Below are 16,861 nucleotides of genomic sequence, written 5' to 3'. Positions count from 1 at the left end.
CTGAGGGTATCTCCTCTTGATAGAGCTGAGCGCCCCCTCTGGCAGCTTGGCGAGCTCGGAGTCCCGCACCGCGTGCACCGTGGTGGCTCGGTTCTGGTGCGTCAGGGCCTCCACCTACGGAAAGCCGGAGGGACAAAGGTCACAGAGCGCACCAACACTTCTGTTTTTCCACCAATCTGTCAGAACACAGACGCTAATGGCACAGAGGTTTGAGAAGACAGAGTGTAGCCTGCAATAACCTCTGTTTTACTGCACACGCAGGGCACCTGCGTTAGAGTCCCAAAGGCATGAGCACACAGTAACACCACAGGGGCACATTTTGCCTCAGTTTACACATATTTCTATCAACACCCATTACTAAAAGATACTTTTCAAGTAATGGCTCATGGTGATACATTACATTACATTGTGGTCTTTTAGCAAATGCTCTTATCCAGACCAACTTACATAGGTTACAACTTTATCCACTTATACAGCTGGATATTTACTGAGACAATTGTGGGTTAAATATGTTGGCCAAAGGTACAGTAGCAATTCCACAGTGGGGAATCGAATCAACAACCTTTCAGTTATGAGCCCTGTTCATTACCACTACACCAAACTGCTGCCCATTTGGCATTATAGCAACTAACACAATAAACACTGCAAAGACTGAGGATAATTCTCTAAAATTATAGTTTACACACACACACACACACACACACACACACACACACACACACACACACACACACCACACACTGTATATAGATGACAAATTAACACAAAACATCAAACCTGTGTCACATCCTGTGTAATATCCATGTATAACATCACGTGTCATGTGATCGGCTGTGACCTTTGACCCTTACCACTCCAATGAGGTCTCCCCGGCCATACTCCCCAATCAGCTCTTTTTTCCCATCATCCTTCATGATGACGGAGCGCAGACGGCCGTTCAGGACGATGAAGGTGCAGTCTGACTTATCTCCCTGTCTGAGAGGGAGAGACTGCGGTTTATAAATGTTTATAAATGCTTAATGAAGGTGCAGTCTTACATATCCTGCTGTCTAAAAGAGGGAGATGCTCCAGTTTAGAAATGTTTAGAATCCCTCATGGATCACGAACAGTGCTATTGGTGGCATTTTCAAAATCCTTTGCCTTTGGCAATTGTTAGGCTCACGGAAATAAAGTGCATTTGATTTCACCGAAGTTGAAGGTGAGAGGTGGAGAAGAGAGGGACAGAGAGACAGTGATTACAGTACATTTTCAAATCAGATATGCATCAAAGCTAATAACCTAAAGGTTTCCTTCTCATAAAGCCAACTTCTCTTCTACTTCAGAGTACATTCTCAGTCCCCCTGAACTCTTCAAAGTAGGATATTCTTTCCTGAAATTATGACAAGCGTTAACTGAAGGAAGTGACAGAAATGGAGAGAAGGAGAATAAATGGCTTCGTTTTTAAAAGTGAGACAGAGGAGCAGACAATGGATAGACCCTGTTTTACTGCTCTGAGGTGAGGGGGGAGGGCGGCAGACGGGCAGGCTGGGAGGGATGTGGGGAATAGCAGGTACCTGTACAGGGCGCGGCCGGCCTCCACAGCCATCCAGTCCAGGGCGAAGTCGATCTGCCTGACGAATGAGGACACTCTGCGCACCACCGTGTGGGCCACGTTCAGCACCACCGAGGGCTCCGCCCGCATTATCCTGCGCACATACACGCATACTGAACACTGACACATGCACTGAACACCATCTCTCTCTCTCTCTCTCTCTCTCTCACACACACACACATACTGAACACTGACACATGCACTGAACACCATCTCTCTCTCTCTCTCTCTCTCTCTCTCTCTCTCTCACACGCACGCACGCACACACACACACGCATACTGAACACTGATACATGCACTGAACACCATCTCTCTCTCTCTCTCACACACACACGCATACTGAACACTGATACATGCACTGAACACCATCTCTCTCTCTCTCTCTCTCACACGCACGCACATACACACACACGCGTACTGAACACTGATACATGCACTGAACGCCATCTCTCTCTCTCTCTCACACACACACACACGCATACTGAACACTGACACATGCACTGAACGCCATCTCTCTCTCTCTCTCTCACACACACACACACACACACACACACACACACTGCACAGTGAAACACAATGAGCACCGGACAGAAGCACAGTCCCTGAACACACAAACTGAAATGTTAAAATAATGCACCCTGCAGCTCTTCTTCAATACTACCAACAATGTGTGTTGATGAGCACGCGTTTCTGTGCGTGTGTTTGCATGTGTGTGTGGTGTGTCTGTGTGTGTGTGTGTGCGTGCGCGTGTGTGTGAGTGTGTGTGTGTGCGCGTGTGTGTGCTCCGTACTCGTAGAAGTGTGTTTTGGAGATGGCGAGGAAGGTGCAGTCTCTCTGGGCGCGCACGCTGAAGATGAGGGGCTCCCCGGTCAGCACGGCCAGCTGCCCCACCAGCTCCCCCGGGTGAGTGAGGAACAGCAGGGTGTCCTCCTCACGGTCTATCATACGCTGGTACACATGCAGCAACCCTGAGATCACAAACCGCACGCTCACGTCCTGACACACACACACACACACACAGGCATGCACACAGACACAAAAACACACAGGTGCACACACACACACACACACACAGACACGCACGCACACACACACACGCACACACACAGGCACGCACACACACAAAAACACACACACACACACAAAAACACACACACAGGCACACACACATAGGCACGCGCATGCACACACACACACACACACACACAGACACACACACACAAACAAACAAACAAACAATGAGAGAAACATCTTGAGTTTTTCATAATGATACATTAATAATACACAAGAATGACCACACTGCAGAATTTCAGTGAAGGTTTTGGTATGAAAACCTTGGTGCTGGGCTCTGACCTGATCCCCCTGCCGGGCCACTTCAGAACCCGCCTTCACCTGGTGCAGCGTAACCCTACCCTCCAGCAGGGTAGGGTTCTAACAGCGGGAGGGAGAGAAAACACAGAGAGAGAAAGAAATGGATGGATGATCAAAACACACACTCACTTTCATACACACACTAACCCTTTTGCGCATACATGTACACACACACCCACTGGCACTCACACACACACACACACACACACACACACACACTGGCACACACACTCACACACTCACTCACACACTCACTCACACACTCACTGACACACCCACACCCCTCACCTGAAGCTGAATGAGTCGCAGCAGGTCTTTCTTGGCAGCCTGGAAGATGGCGCTGACCTTGGTGTGGGGGACATGCGCCCCGTGCCCGCCCTGTGCCCCCTGGGATCCCAGGTCCGAGTAATGGAACACAGCAGAGGGGGCGGGCTGCATGGTCACACTCTTCTTCAGGATCGACTGAGGAAGACGAGAGCAGAGAGAACAGGCTTCATACACTGCACCGCTATACTCACGCTAGCAGCAACATATTAGCAGTAGTATATATGATTTGTACTATACTAACACGGTGTGGCTCTGCTAGTGATAAGAGAGTGAGCGAGTGAGTGATTGAATGAGTAATATAGTCTGTAATTAATAAGTAAGGGAGTGAGTGAGTTAGTGAGAGCGATTCAGTCAGTAATAAGTGAGTGAATGGGTCAGTGAGTGAGTGATTTAGTCTGTACTCAGTGAGTGATTCACCTTGTGAGTGACTGGACTCGGAGGCGTCTCATCAATGTTGACCCTGGCTCGCTCATATGCCATGTTGAGGTCAGTTCCAGGCATTCCTGTAAGACAGAAAGGGTCTCAGAGACACAGGAGAACAGCACAGCCATTTACTGATGCATTAGCATGGAGCAGGCCGCCCGTGGGAAACGCATGGTACCGGGCAACGTACCTGTGCTGTCTGTGGGTGTGGACAGGGAGCGGGCCTTCCTGAACATGGCCGACGGGCTCTCTGTGGCTCCGCCCTTTCCAGCATCTGAAAGCAGAGCCATCACCTGTCACCTGTCAACTATCACCTGTCACCTGCCTCCCTCTCCAGTGGCAGTGTCACACTCCTGAGTCCTCCTGCGGCCTGCCGTTTCCCAGCCCGGGGCCCGGGACACTTCTCCCGGCTGTTGTTGGTTTTCCGCTCTTGCTGTGCTCGGCTGATAAGATTCGCCTGCAGCTTTAATTTGAATCCTGGATCTGACCTCCCTTCGTATCATCCTCTACATAAGCAATGTGTACGTGACAGTGTTTGCACTAACAGACAGTTGTAAATGACAGTTGGCAATTATAAATGTCTTTCTCAAGTTAATTTTTTGTGCTTTTTAACTTTATCTGATTCTTTTAATTTAGTAATTTGTTTATCAGCTAATTAACCATGAATATATGCCATTTCAAGGTCTAGAAAAAAGTGAGCAAGCTAATTATCAACACAGACAGCTGCCCAGAACTTATTCATAAGGCAGATATTATCAACAACAGATTGAAGGAAATCTTTCCCTTTCCCTGTTTATTAACACAGACAAAGCTCTAAAAAGACATTTCTGTTATGGAGAACTTTCAGCAGATACCTGTCCTGTCCTGTCAAATGCACATCGCCAAAACCGTTAAAAAAAAACAGCTCTGTGAATCATAACCAGCTGAGGTGGAGTTAGAAAGCCTGGCGGAACTGCAGGCCCAGGGCTGAGGAACCGCTCCGCTAAGCCTGGCCCGACCTGCATCGCCAGGGCAATCCTGACCTGCGTCGCCGGGGCGATCCGTGGAGGCGGGGTCTTCATCGATGTTGAGTGACTGGGAGTGCTGCCTACGCGGGCCCCGCCCAGGACTGCCTTCACCGATCACGCTGGACACTGAGACCAGGGGCACCGCCTGCCGCTCCTGAGGGGCGAGACACCGAGGGAAGAAGGGTGAAGAGGGCAGGAGAGGGGTGAAGGGGGCAGGAGAGGGGTGAAGGGGCAGGAGAAGGGTGAAGGGGCAGGAGAAGGGTGAAGGGGGCAGGAGAGGGGGGAAGGGGGCAGGAGAGGGGTGAAGGGGGCAGGAGAGGGGTAAAGGGGGCAGGAGAGGGGTGAAGGGGCAGGAGAGGGGGGAAGGGGGCAGGAGAGGGGTGAAGGGGCAGGAGAGGGGTGAAGGGGGCAGGAGAGGGGTAAAGGGGGCAGGAGAGGGGTGAAGGGGGCAGGAGAGGGGTAAAGGGGGCAGGAGAGGGGTGAAGGGGGCAGGAGAGGGGTGAAGGGGGCAGGAGAGGGGTGAAGGGGCAGGAGAAGGGTGAAGGGGCAGGAGAAGGGTGAAGGGGGCAGGAGAGGGGGGAAGGGGGCAGGAGAGGGGTGAAGGGGGCAGGAGAGGGGTGAAGGGGGCAGGAGAGGGGTAAAGGGGCAGGAGAAGGGTGAAGAGGGCAGGAGAGGGGTGAAGGGGGCAGGAGAGGGGTAAAGGGGGCAGGAGAGGGGTGAAGGGGGCAGGAGAGGGGTGAAGGGGCAGGAGAGGGGGGAAGGGGGCAGGAGAGGGGTGAAGGGGGCAGGAGAGGGGTGAAGGGGGCAGGAGAGGGGTGAAGGGGCAGGAGAAGGGTGAAGGGGCAGGAGAAGGGTGAAGGGGCAGGAGAGGGGGGAAGGGGGCAGGAGAGGGGGGAAGGGGGCAGGAGAGGGGTGAAGGGGGCAGGAGAGGGGTGAAGGGGGCAGGAGAGGGGTAAAGGGGCAGGAGAAGGGTGAAGAGGGCAGGAGAGGGGTGAAGGGGGCAGGAGAGGGGTGAAGAGGGCAGGAGAGGGGTGAAGGGGGCAGGAGAGGGGTGAAGGGGGCAGGAGAGGGGTGAAGAGGGCAGGAGAGGGGTGAAGGGGGCAGGAGAGGGGTGAAGAGGGCAGGAGAGGGGGGAAGGGGGCAGGAGAGGGGTGAAGGGGCAGGAGAGGGGTAAAGGGGGCAGGAGAGGGGTGAAGAGGGCAGGGTATTCAGAGAACTGCAGGACAGGGGTTTCACTGAAGTGTAGCAAAGAACGCTGAAAATCCCTGATATGCATTGCATTACATTACATTACATACATGACTGCTGTTAAAATGTAAAACAATGGTTATATCCTGTTACATCGCCACCGGCCATGTCACTTCCTGGTCACATTCCAACAGCGCCATCATGAATGGCCACTTTCTGTCTTATTTTTGAGGCTTGATGGGGGGCACACTCTAACTGAAACAGCTTGTCTTCAGCTTTAGTTAACAAAATCACAGGAGACACTTATACTGTGAATAAAAGCCAAAGCTGGACTTTCTCCTCATGTGTAAATACAACATCAGAACTTCAGCAATCGATTGTCTATTGTGCATGAATAAAAAAAAAACATTTGTAGGCCACAATCAAGTGCAATGCACCATGGCGGTTAGATTGAACACGCCCCTGGGAGAGTATGAGGGTACAGGAGTGCTCACCGGGTTGAAGAGCTCGGTGGTGAGGCCCAGGTAGTTGTGCAAGGCCAAGAAGGTCACTCTCTGAAGACGCACCATGATGATCTGAGCAGGAAGGCAGCGGGAGGGCAGTGTCACAGCAGAGAAAGAAGGACACACAACACAGTCTGCACTGCGCAACAAGCCAGTGCGTCCAGAGACCTACGCACTCCACAGCAGGAGCACACCTCTGCCCCTGCGGCTGGCTCTCTACTCCTCCGTCTGAAAAAATCAGAATCAGTCTGATTTTCCTCCATGAATGGACTGATGGAACGTCCTGTTGCTTCTCGGATTAGAACAACCTAATTATAGTATCGATTACCCAGGACTTTGCTCTCCACAGAACAAAAGAAAAACTGTGATTCAGGGGAGGGCAGAGCTCCACCAATCTTTTTTTTGGTTCCCGAAGCAAGGCTAAAGGGCATGGCAGTACCTGGATGACTCTGACCAGTGTCTCGGGGTACTTCTCGAATACGGACTGGAACGCGGAGGCTGGGAGGCGCAGTATGGTGGATGGGGAGGCAGCCCTTGCTGACACAGTCTTATAGGGGGAGGAGTAACCCTGGAATGGACAGAAGTAGAAAGAAAAGGAATGAGAGAGAGGTAACGTAATAAAGCTGAGAATGCATTTGGTTGGATGTATTTCTTATAAATCTGCCTTGCAGATTTATAAGAAATCTGCCTTGGTGTATGTTTGGTTCTACTTACAGCAATATATTTTATCTTACGTTTTTTTGTCAAAAGTTTCCCTTTTCAAATAACTAAAATCAACAGAGTTAGGCTGTAATTTGATTGTAGTTAGGTTGTAACATGTTAAATGATGACTTTGAAGCAGGACAGTAATCAGTTTTCAGAGAACATCCGTACGGTGGCAGATAATCTGAGAGCATGACAGAGGGAAGGTGACGGTCACAGAGGAGGGACAGTCAGACACAGACAGACTCACGGTGATAACGTCCAGGATGCTGAGCAGACTGTGGACACTATCACCTGGCAGGACGTCCTTCACCACCGCCTCTGTGCCGTCCTGCAGCGGGGGACAGACAGATCAGCATGAATTATGAATTTCCCCCCTCTCTTTCTCCCCATGTCTTTCTCTTATCTCCCAGTATATCGCCATCTCTCTCCCTCCCCTCCTCTCTCTCTCTCTCCCCCCCTCCTCGCTCTCTCTCTCTCTCTCGCCTACCTTATCTCTCACTGTCTCTCACTTCAACTCTCTCTATATATCTCTCTCTCACTATCTCTTTCACAATTTCACCTTAACTATTTCTCTCCCTCTGTCTCTCATTCTCTCTCCATCTACATGCATGAACATTTTCAGCACACAGCCAGCACATGTGTTATGCTGATATCAAATCATTCTGAATAACAGATAAAACCAGGTACTGATATTACACTCTCCCCGACAAGAGGTGAAACTAGGCACTTATCTCATAGTCTCCTGGCCGACAGGTAAAACTAGCTGCAAATCTCACTCTCTCCTGGACGACAGGTAAAACTAGGATCTCACTCTCCTGGATGACAGGTAAAACTAGGTGCCAATTTCACACTCTCCTGGACGACAGGTGAGCTAGGTGCAGATCTCACACTCTCCTGGATGACAGGTGAGCTAGGTGCAGATCTCACACTCTCCTGGGTAACACGTAACACTATGTGCTGATCTTGCTCTCCTGGATGGCAGGCAAACTAAGTGCCAATCTCATACTCTCCTGGACGACAGGTAAAACTAGGTATCGTTCTTGCACTCTCCCGAACAAGCAAAAGTAGGTGCGGATCTCACGCTCTTGTGGGCAACAGGTAAAACCAGGTGAGGACATTACGCTTTCGTGGATGCAGAGTTCCAGACGGCCATCCTGGACCACGTAGATGCTGTCATCGGTGTCCCCTGGCCGGAACAGGCCCTCGCCCTCCTGCAGCTCCACGAACACCATGTGACGACACAGCTCCAGGAACAGCGGCTTCTCGAAGTGCCCCAGGACCCTGAGCGTGAGAGGGTGGGCAAACACCCCCACGACATTCAGCTAATCCCAGCCTACCTTAATAATGACCTTAATAACTCTATCTGTGTCGCCATTTCCATGCATCAAAACCACCAAAACATAAGGTTTCTCAAAAAAAATAAAAAAACAGGAAGAAACCAACAAAATTGCATCCTTATTTTTCTAAGATACACCACCCAAAGAAAATGACCACAGGAGACACAACTGCAACGTTGCACAATTTACAAGACATTCACTTATGGTGTTGCTTAATGGTTAGGGAACTTGCCTAATAACCTGAGGGATGTGAGTTCAAATCCTGGACAGAGTGTGGCCACAACAAGCGTTGCATCAGTACATTAGCACGGTGTGAATTATAATGTAATCCATGTACATTTGTGGTTAGTTAGCGCCCTCACCTGACGTTCTTCAGCATGTACAACACCTCCGAGGGCAGGTGAGAGTTCTGCACGTCGAACTCCGTCAGGTCGGCCTCCAGCAGAGAGGGAGGGGGCTCTTTGGGCTGCAGGGTGGGGGGCTCTCTTCGAATCCGCAAGATCCTAGAGCAAGTGTACACAGCCGTACACACACACACACACACACACACACACACCAAACACACACACACACACACCAAACACACACACACACACACACCAAACACACACACACACACACACACACACCAAACACACACACACACACACACACACCAAACACACATACACACACACACCAAACACACACACACCAAACACACACACATACACACACACACACCAAACACATGACACAATGAGAACAACATACACAAACAGACAGAACACATGGGTGAGCTTCTCAGTGTCTTGTGCAGTAAATATGAAATGGTAAAATTAGGCGTCTTAGGCAGACACCGCTGTGCCTACACCTGGCCTGAAGACGCACCTGCGCGCTATGGACAGCACTTTGGTTCTCTTCCGCGAGCGTTGCCTGGACACTGAGTTAGAGGCCGGGGTGGAGGACAGCGTCTGCACCTGCAAGCCTCAGCAGCAGGGAGAGGAACAGGTACTGAAGTGCTTGCGTGAGATGCAGCACTGTGGAACTCTTTCACACTGCCCCCTGGTGGGGACACTCAGCAATACTCAGCTCTGACAGGCAAACGGAGTACAGGAGGGACTGACCTTTCTCATGATCTTCCTTCCATAGAAGAGCACCTTATCTCTTTTCCTGAAGCGATACCGCGGAACACCAGCCTGCTGTTCCTCTGAAACACAAACACAAGCACACAGTGACAAAACATCAGGGGTCTCCACTGCTCCACTGCTGCGCACAGCCAACCTCAAATACTTAAATCACATGCAGATCTCACTGCATTTCAGCATTCACATTTACTTTATTTAATTGCTTGCTAGACACAGTACAACAAGATGACTTGTAATGCTTACAGCATTTTGTGACCCATTTACAGAACTGGGTTATGACTGGATCAGTTGTGGTATAGTAACATGATAAAAAGAACAACAGCCGTGCTCCAAGGGATTCAAACCCTTGATCCTTAGGACCAGACAGAGTCTGGTGCTCTAACCACTACATTGCATTGCATTACACTACATTACATTACATTACATTACAATCATTTAGCAGACACTCTAATGCTCTTTTGTGCTGGAAGTCTCTCTGGATAAGAAAAGTACCATTAACGAACTTTCTCCAAGAGCACCAGTTCTGCCTTTGTGCTTTGTTCAGTCATTCTGCAGGAAGGGCTGCAACATCATTTCACGTTTTTGGAAACACACACTTTTAGCAGCCTACATGCTCAGTATAGCTAGCACAGAGAGCAGAGAGAGGGGTGGGAGACACTGACTGGCCTGCTTGTATCTCCTGTAGAGGAACAGCACGATGATGCCGATCAGGGACACGGCCACAGCTGCCCCGATCAGCACGCCCGTCACCTGGGAAAAGCACACATCTCAGGCCTTATTATACAGATAGAGACACGCACACATGCACACACAAACACATACACAGGAGACCACAGGCTACCCACAGTCAAATGTAAATACCAGCTGAATATGCCCTTCTGTGCAATGTATTTTACCCTTGCATAACTAGGAAGGTCAAATGAGAGCTCACTTGTCTTCAGTAGTAATGACCTAGGTAAGCAAAGTGAGTAGGGAATGTGAGAGGTTGTGTGCCAGTCAGCTGTAGGGATAATTATTGGGTTGCCAGATGCACACAGCCCATTTGAGTTTGACCAGGGAACTCGAATTAACACCCCTGCTCTTTTGTGAGGTGCATGGGGATCTCAGTGTAACTCCTCACCCAAAAGATGGTACCATCTACACCCCATCACTGCACTAGAGTATTGCAATTTAATTATTAATTAAGGAAAGACTGCCCCCCTACTGGCCGGCCAACACCACCAGCAGAAACCTGGTCTTCCCATGGGGTCTCCCATCAAAGTACTAACTAAACCCAGCTTCACCTGTCTGGCATGAGAAGCCTACAGAGATATGGCTGTTAGCTACACAGTGAGAGCTGAGGGGAAACTACATCCTAATCCCAAGCAGCAGGCTGGGCCTCGTCCCGTAAGGACGGTGCGGTGCGGTGTCAGAGTGGGGCGGTGATGGTTACCATGGTGGTGTGCATCCTCTCCTCCACAAACTGCTGCACCCGAGCCCGAATCTCACTGCCACTGGGCAGCATCACCTGCAACACAGGAACAGAGAATTCACACACACAGAGTGAGAGAGCACACACACACACACACACACACACACATACACATACACACACACACACACACACACACAGAGTGAGAGAGCACACACACACACACACACACACACACATACACACATACACACAGTGAGAGAATACACACACAGAGTGAGAGAGCACACACACACACACACACACACATACACATACACACACACACACAGAGTGAGAGAGCACACACACACACATACACACATACACACAGTGAGAGAATTCACACACATACTTACACACAGTGAGAGAATACACACACAGAGTGAGAGAGCGCACACACACACACACACACATACACACAGTGAGAGAATTCACACACACACACACACACACAGTGTGAGAACACACACACACTAAGAGGATATACACACACACACACACACACACACACACACACACACACACACACACACACACACACAAATACACACATACAGTGAGAGAATACACACAGTAAGAAAACTTTGCCCAAGCACAAATATATGCACACAAAATACCACACACACGCACACACAATCACACATACCACAAGAGAACAGAGACACAGTGAGAGAATTCACACACACATACATATACACACAAAATACCACATACAAACAAGAACGCACACACAAAAGCACATATAACACCACACACAAATACAGCACAAACACACACATACACACACAAACACAAACATGTACACCCACACCCACACCCACACACACATACACACACAAACACACACAAACACACACACACACCCACACACACCCACACACCCACACACCCACACACACACACACACACACACACACACACACACACACACACACACACACACACAAACACACACACACAAACACACACACACACCCACACCCACACACACACACACACACACACACACAAACACACACACACACACACACACACAGGGAGAGGCTGACAGGGGTAGAGAGCAAAGGGCAGGTCAGGGAGAACTGAACAACACAAACACCGATAACAGAGACTGGGAAAGTGGCAATAAAAGCTGAAGCTGAATCAAAACCAGCAGCAGAATTCCTTCTGTCACACAGTGAGGATTTGTTCGGGTCATTCATTTTTGTCCATGTACAAAAACACAACCCCACCCTTTAAAACAACATAACCTGTCCCAGCTGCCTATCTGAACACACAGCACACACGCAGACAGACAGGAAAGGTTTCGGTTAAAGGGGCAGAGAGTTGCATGTAAAGATTGAAGCATACACAGAAACCGAAAGACACAGATTAATTACAAGAGGTTCCCCAACACAGGCGAAAATGGCAGCAATGCGAGAGTGAGGCTCTGTCAACATCAGAATGACCAGGAATTATAACATGTGACCAACGACTCTCTAATCTGAACCAATCACAGTCTCTTCCTGAGGTGGATAAAGAATTTTGATTTGTTCCCACGAATGAGTGGTTGAGTGATGAGTGATTGACTTTATGTGACAGCTCCGCCCTCTCTAAGGTCCATGAAGCTTCAGTCTTACAGTGACTTGAAAAAGCACACCGGGGACAGAGTGTGCATACGCGCTGATGACTGCAGCAGAGCAGAGGAAAGAGAAAGGGAAGGGAAAAGCAGAAGGATGGTGACATCATACCGGGTACATGCTGCAGCTCTCCACCTCCTCTTCCTCCTCCTCCATTCCTGCACACAGACACAGGACGGGAAAGAGTTAACTCAACAGAGCTCTCTGCATGATGACAGTACGACAACCTCACGTGTATCTAAATCTCAGTCTGGCGTGAGGGACACTGCTCACATGAGGGATACAAATATGCAACAATGTACAGTAATGGTCCTTCCTGTTGGGTATAATGCCCTGTATTCATTCTCTCCATCTAACTCAGACATACTCAAGCGTTCATTTGGACCCATCTTGGCCATGGGAGGGGGTATAAGGAGACATGTCACCTTGACCCTTTTAGGAGACATCACAACACACATGTTGACTGACTGAAATATTGTGCCCCATGATGCCTTCTCAACCACTAAGCAACAATACCCCAATCCCCCACCCTTCCCAAGAAAATTGTGAGTGAGTTAGTGAGCACTGTGGCTAAAAAAAGTGTAGTGGAAATTGAGGGTGTGGGCATAGTATAGCAAAGTGCGTGTTGTTGGAAGGCATGGCCTGTGCAGCTTTCCCCCTGCTCCGTCTCTGGTGTATAAACAGAGCTGTCTGCTGTCCACTGCTTCTGTGTTTATGTACGAAGGTCTCTGCGCAGCCACACCTATGTCCTTCTGACACTTCCGTGGTTTCCTTTCATGTTTTACTTTTCATCTTTTCTTTCACAACTTCCTACTGTTTCATCAATTAAATAACATCGAAGAACAATCAGCCGCCTCAACTGTCAGCTTAGGCCCACAACCGCAATCGCAAAAAAATCAAATCACAAAAACCACGCCGCAAACTTGCCGACAAAGCCTCATACACAATGGATCTAATTGTATTGTGTTCACCAACGCACTTTCCTGATAAAAAGAGTACCCCCTTCTAAAACAGCGCGAAGAGGAGAAACACCCGAGAACAATCTGTCTCAATCTCAATCTGTCTGTCAGCGCATGACAAAAGAGCCCAGATCAATGACGATAACAGAGGCGCAATCACATTGAGGAACAATTGATTAAACCGCCCATGTGCTGAAGACGCAGATTTGGAGAATCTGAATTACTTGTTAAGAAGCAAAGAGAGCTGTCCTGAAATGCTACTGGCAATCCCTGTGACACCGATGCACAGGGTAGCTATCCCCTTACGTCTCACTGCACCGTAACTCGACGCCTACTGCAAACTCATACACATGGAAAATCCTGGCGACCACACACACACAGCCAAAGTCAACAGGGCAGAGAGTAACTACGGCGTGTACGCAACAAAAAGCAACGGACCCTTGCAATGCTACGGCAGTGCGTTGTCACTGTGATCTTACCCCAAAAGAGGGAATAAAAGTGCACGCCTCGTGAAATTACGCGGAAAACACAATCTGACACTGGTTGTTACTGAGTAGCCGTGTAAGTCTTCACATAGCGCTCTTTCGCTACACATCTTACGTTTTCCACCTAAACACTCAATACCTCCCAATGACAACCCACTCCGACAACTATATGAAGTGTAGTGAGAAAGAAAACTAGTGCATTTGTAAAATGGTCATAGTGTATAAATATGGCAAGCTGCGTGTTAGTTAGATTCCTGGCTACGTTACTAGCGTAGTTATACACTGTTACTCAGACCTGTTACACCGATCGTGACACACCAAAGAAACCCGTTACTCGCGTGGTTGTTCTGTCGACTACAGTCGCAACCACGCAGCCTCCTGGAAAGCTAAGAACTACGCAAACCACGCGGTAAACAGCGATTCATAAGCCGCCTACTTACTAGATTGCATTCTGCGCTCTTTGTCTCCCTCCCTCCGCGGCAACAAAAGTTTGCTCTCTGCATTCACGATTCACATTCACACTCATTCCGACCTCTTCGACCAGCCTGACTGACAGAAAGACCCTGCCAGTATCAGCGACTCCGATTGGCTGTAGCCACACGGATCTGCCCTATTAGAACAGCGCATTTTGGGAGGTGCATTCTTCCTGGTCTGTAGCTGCGTGTTTAGGGTGGTCAAGGTGAGTGTGCGTAGCTATCGGAAAGTATTATATTTAGATAGTATTTCATATATTCACGCATTAAACAACGCACTAGACCTACTGCACCGTTTAGGAGAAATTTAAACTGCAGCCTACATGGTGCTGCAGTTGTTCACATGTTAGTTGTCACCAGCTAGCTGGACATCCAACACAGGCACGCACAGGGTCAAAAGCGTAAATGCAATACTGAAGTGATGCATTGCCAACAGACAGATGCTCCAGAGTAAACCATCCGAAGCTAGCTTCCTGTGTCGATCAGATGCTGCCGATCAATAACCGATTTATGGATTGACCACGTATAAAAACCGTGTTTATAGTGATTTGCTAGCATTTGTGGCAGCTGGCTGCTGGCTAACTATCCGGGTGGGGGAATAATGAAGGCAGACAGTTTCATTTCCTCTCAGTCTTTGCGTTACTAATAATTTATGTCTGCGGACAGCTTCATGTAGTGTGTCTTCACTCACGCTGTACTTAAATGCCAGACTATCGAAATCATTTGGGACTTACTTTATCTCATACCATCATTGGTATCGTCAAAGCTTATACGCTTCGATGGTGGGGTTTTTTTTAGCCCCGTTTCAATTACCGAGTGTGGATGCGTTAGCTTTAATCGCACTCTTTGTGATTAATATTATAAATTTGCACCGAAGTATGGACGCAAGAGACTTGATCGTTCACTTTAGAGAGGGAAAATATACGTCAGAACATGAACAAATTGGGGAAGGAAAATGAGATTTCTCCACTTTGGTACCAGATTCTTCAGTAGCTAAGCAGCAGCACAAGTAGAAAATTTAGAAGCTTTTCGGTTAAGTTACTATTTAAATAGGATAGCTAGGTCTGATGGTGATTGCTGGGGCGGCAGGGTAGCATAGTGGTAAGGAGCACGGCTTGTAACCGAAAGGTTGCCAGTTTGATTCCCCACTGGGTTACTGCTGCTGTACCCTTAGACAAGGTACTTAACCCAGAGTTGCCTTAGTAAATATCCAGTTGTATAAATGGATAACATTGTAAAGAACTGTAATCTATGTAAGTTGCTCTGGGTAAGAGCGTCTGCTAAATAATGTAATTGCTTATTATATGGGTTGGCACACAAGTGTTGGGACCTGATGAGACGAGGATATCAGAACTCGGTGTATCCCGTAGTCATTTGTGTTGCTCAGATAATGAAGAGATGTGTAAATCAAGTGCTACAAAGGTCACCACACTGAGTGCTGTCTTTTGTTCTGTGACTGTTTTCAGAAAGTACAAGTGTGTAGATGGGGGTGCTGTCGGCGTTGGTGCGGGGACTGGTGCGGGGGGCAGACAGGATGGCGGAGTTCACCAGCAAGCGGGGCCCGAGGACCCTCAACAAGGGCAGAGGGGCGCGGCCAACCGGAGTGGTGACCTCCAGCCGGAAGTTTGTGCGGGTGAAGGAGATGGTCCCAGAGCTTGTGGTGCCCTCCCTGGAGGGATTCAAACTCAAGCCCTACGTGTCCTACCGCACCCCCGCCGGAACGGAACCCGCCCTCACCCCCGAGTCGCTGTTCTCCCAGGCCGTCGCCCCGCAGATCCAAAAGGACATTGAGGAGGGCACTTTCAACCGCGAACAGCTGGAGAAGTACGGGTTTGAACCCACGCAGGAGGGGAAACTCTTCAAGCTGTACCCCAAGAATTTTGTGTGCTGAGGAGGCGTTCCTGTGCCTCAGCGTGCAGGACTTTAATAACAGCTGACAGAGTCCATCAGTAATGGTGAACAAGGACACCACAGCTGTGTTTAAAAAGTGGAGAGTGCCACTGGACCCACTCCTGGGCACCTGTTTGGTGTTGGGGGTATCGTCGCAGCCAGTGTAGCTATTCAGCATGTTTGACATAGGCGTATTCATGTATGCTTGGTCCATCAGTGTCTGGAGCACTGGAAACCCTAGTTTCTTTTGTGAAATGTGGACTGACATGCTGTTCTGCTCAAAGTCTCCGATGGTGTTTTCATTACAAATAAAGACTGATAATCAGCATTTGACTTCCTATGTTACTAGTATGGCAGATAACAGACCTCACCAAAGATCACCTGCAGTAGTTCAACTGTAAGA

The 16,861-nt window shown here is 49.1% G+C and overlaps 2 protein-coding genes across 2 annotated transcripts in view; one reads left to right on the top strand and one right to left on the bottom strand.

The window, feature by feature from the left end:
* Nucleotides 1-11,083, bottom strand: part of pnpla7b (patatin-like phospholipase domain containing 7b) — a 23,940-nt gene extending 12,857 nt beyond the window's left edge. The window contains exons 1-18 of the mRNA XM_036526437.1: nt 11,012-11,083; nt 10,242-10,329; nt 9,559-9,641; nt 9,323-9,411; nt 8,815-8,955; nt 8,237-8,396; nt 7,363-7,443; nt 6,850-6,978; nt 6,402-6,482; nt 4,735-4,873; nt 3,903-3,986; nt 3,707-3,792; nt 3,251-3,424; nt 2,945-3,022; nt 2,382-2,587; nt 1,554-1,685; nt 852-975; nt 1-114 (exon numbers count right to left, since the gene is read on the bottom strand). Of these exons, the coding sequence (XP_036382330.1) occupies nt 1-114; nt 852-975; nt 1,554-1,685; nt 2,382-2,587; nt 2,945-3,022; nt 3,251-3,424; nt 3,707-3,792; nt 3,903-3,986; nt 4,735-4,873; nt 6,402-6,482; nt 6,850-6,978; nt 7,363-7,443; nt 8,237-8,396; nt 8,815-8,955; nt 9,323-9,411; nt 9,559-9,641; nt 10,242-10,329; nt 11,012-11,083 (2,061 nt within the window). The remainder of the gene's footprint in view (nt 115-851; nt 976-1,553; nt 1,686-2,381; nt 2,588-2,944; nt 3,023-3,250; nt 3,425-3,706; nt 3,793-3,902; nt 3,987-4,734; nt 4,874-6,401; nt 6,483-6,849; nt 6,979-7,362; nt 7,444-8,236; nt 8,397-8,814; nt 8,956-9,322; nt 9,412-9,558; nt 9,642-10,241; nt 10,330-11,011) is intronic.
* Nucleotides 11,084-14,708: 3,625 nt separating this feature from the next.
* Nucleotides 14,709-16,780, top strand: mrpl41 (mitochondrial ribosomal protein L41). Its single transcript, XM_036527833.1, has 2 exons — nt 14,709-14,774; nt 16,035-16,780. The coding sequence occupies exon 2, from the start codon at nt 16,052-16,054 to the stop codon at nt 16,457-16,459; it is 408 nt and encodes a 135-aa protein (XP_036383726.1). The 5' UTR covers nt 14,709-14,774; nt 16,035-16,051; the 3' UTR covers nt 16,460-16,780.
* Nucleotides 16,781-16,861: the final 81 nt, after the last annotated feature.

The sequence above is a fragment of the Megalops cyprinoides genome, chromosome 4 (assembly GCF_013368585.1).
Source record: "Megalops cyprinoides isolate fMegCyp1 chromosome 4, fMegCyp1.pri, whole genome shotgun sequence".
NCBI lineage: Eukaryota > Metazoa > Chordata > Actinopteri > Elopiformes > Megalopidae > Megalops > Megalops cyprinoides.
Note: the sequence above shows the minus strand (reverse complement) of the source record. Positions and strands in the feature narration are given on the sequence as shown.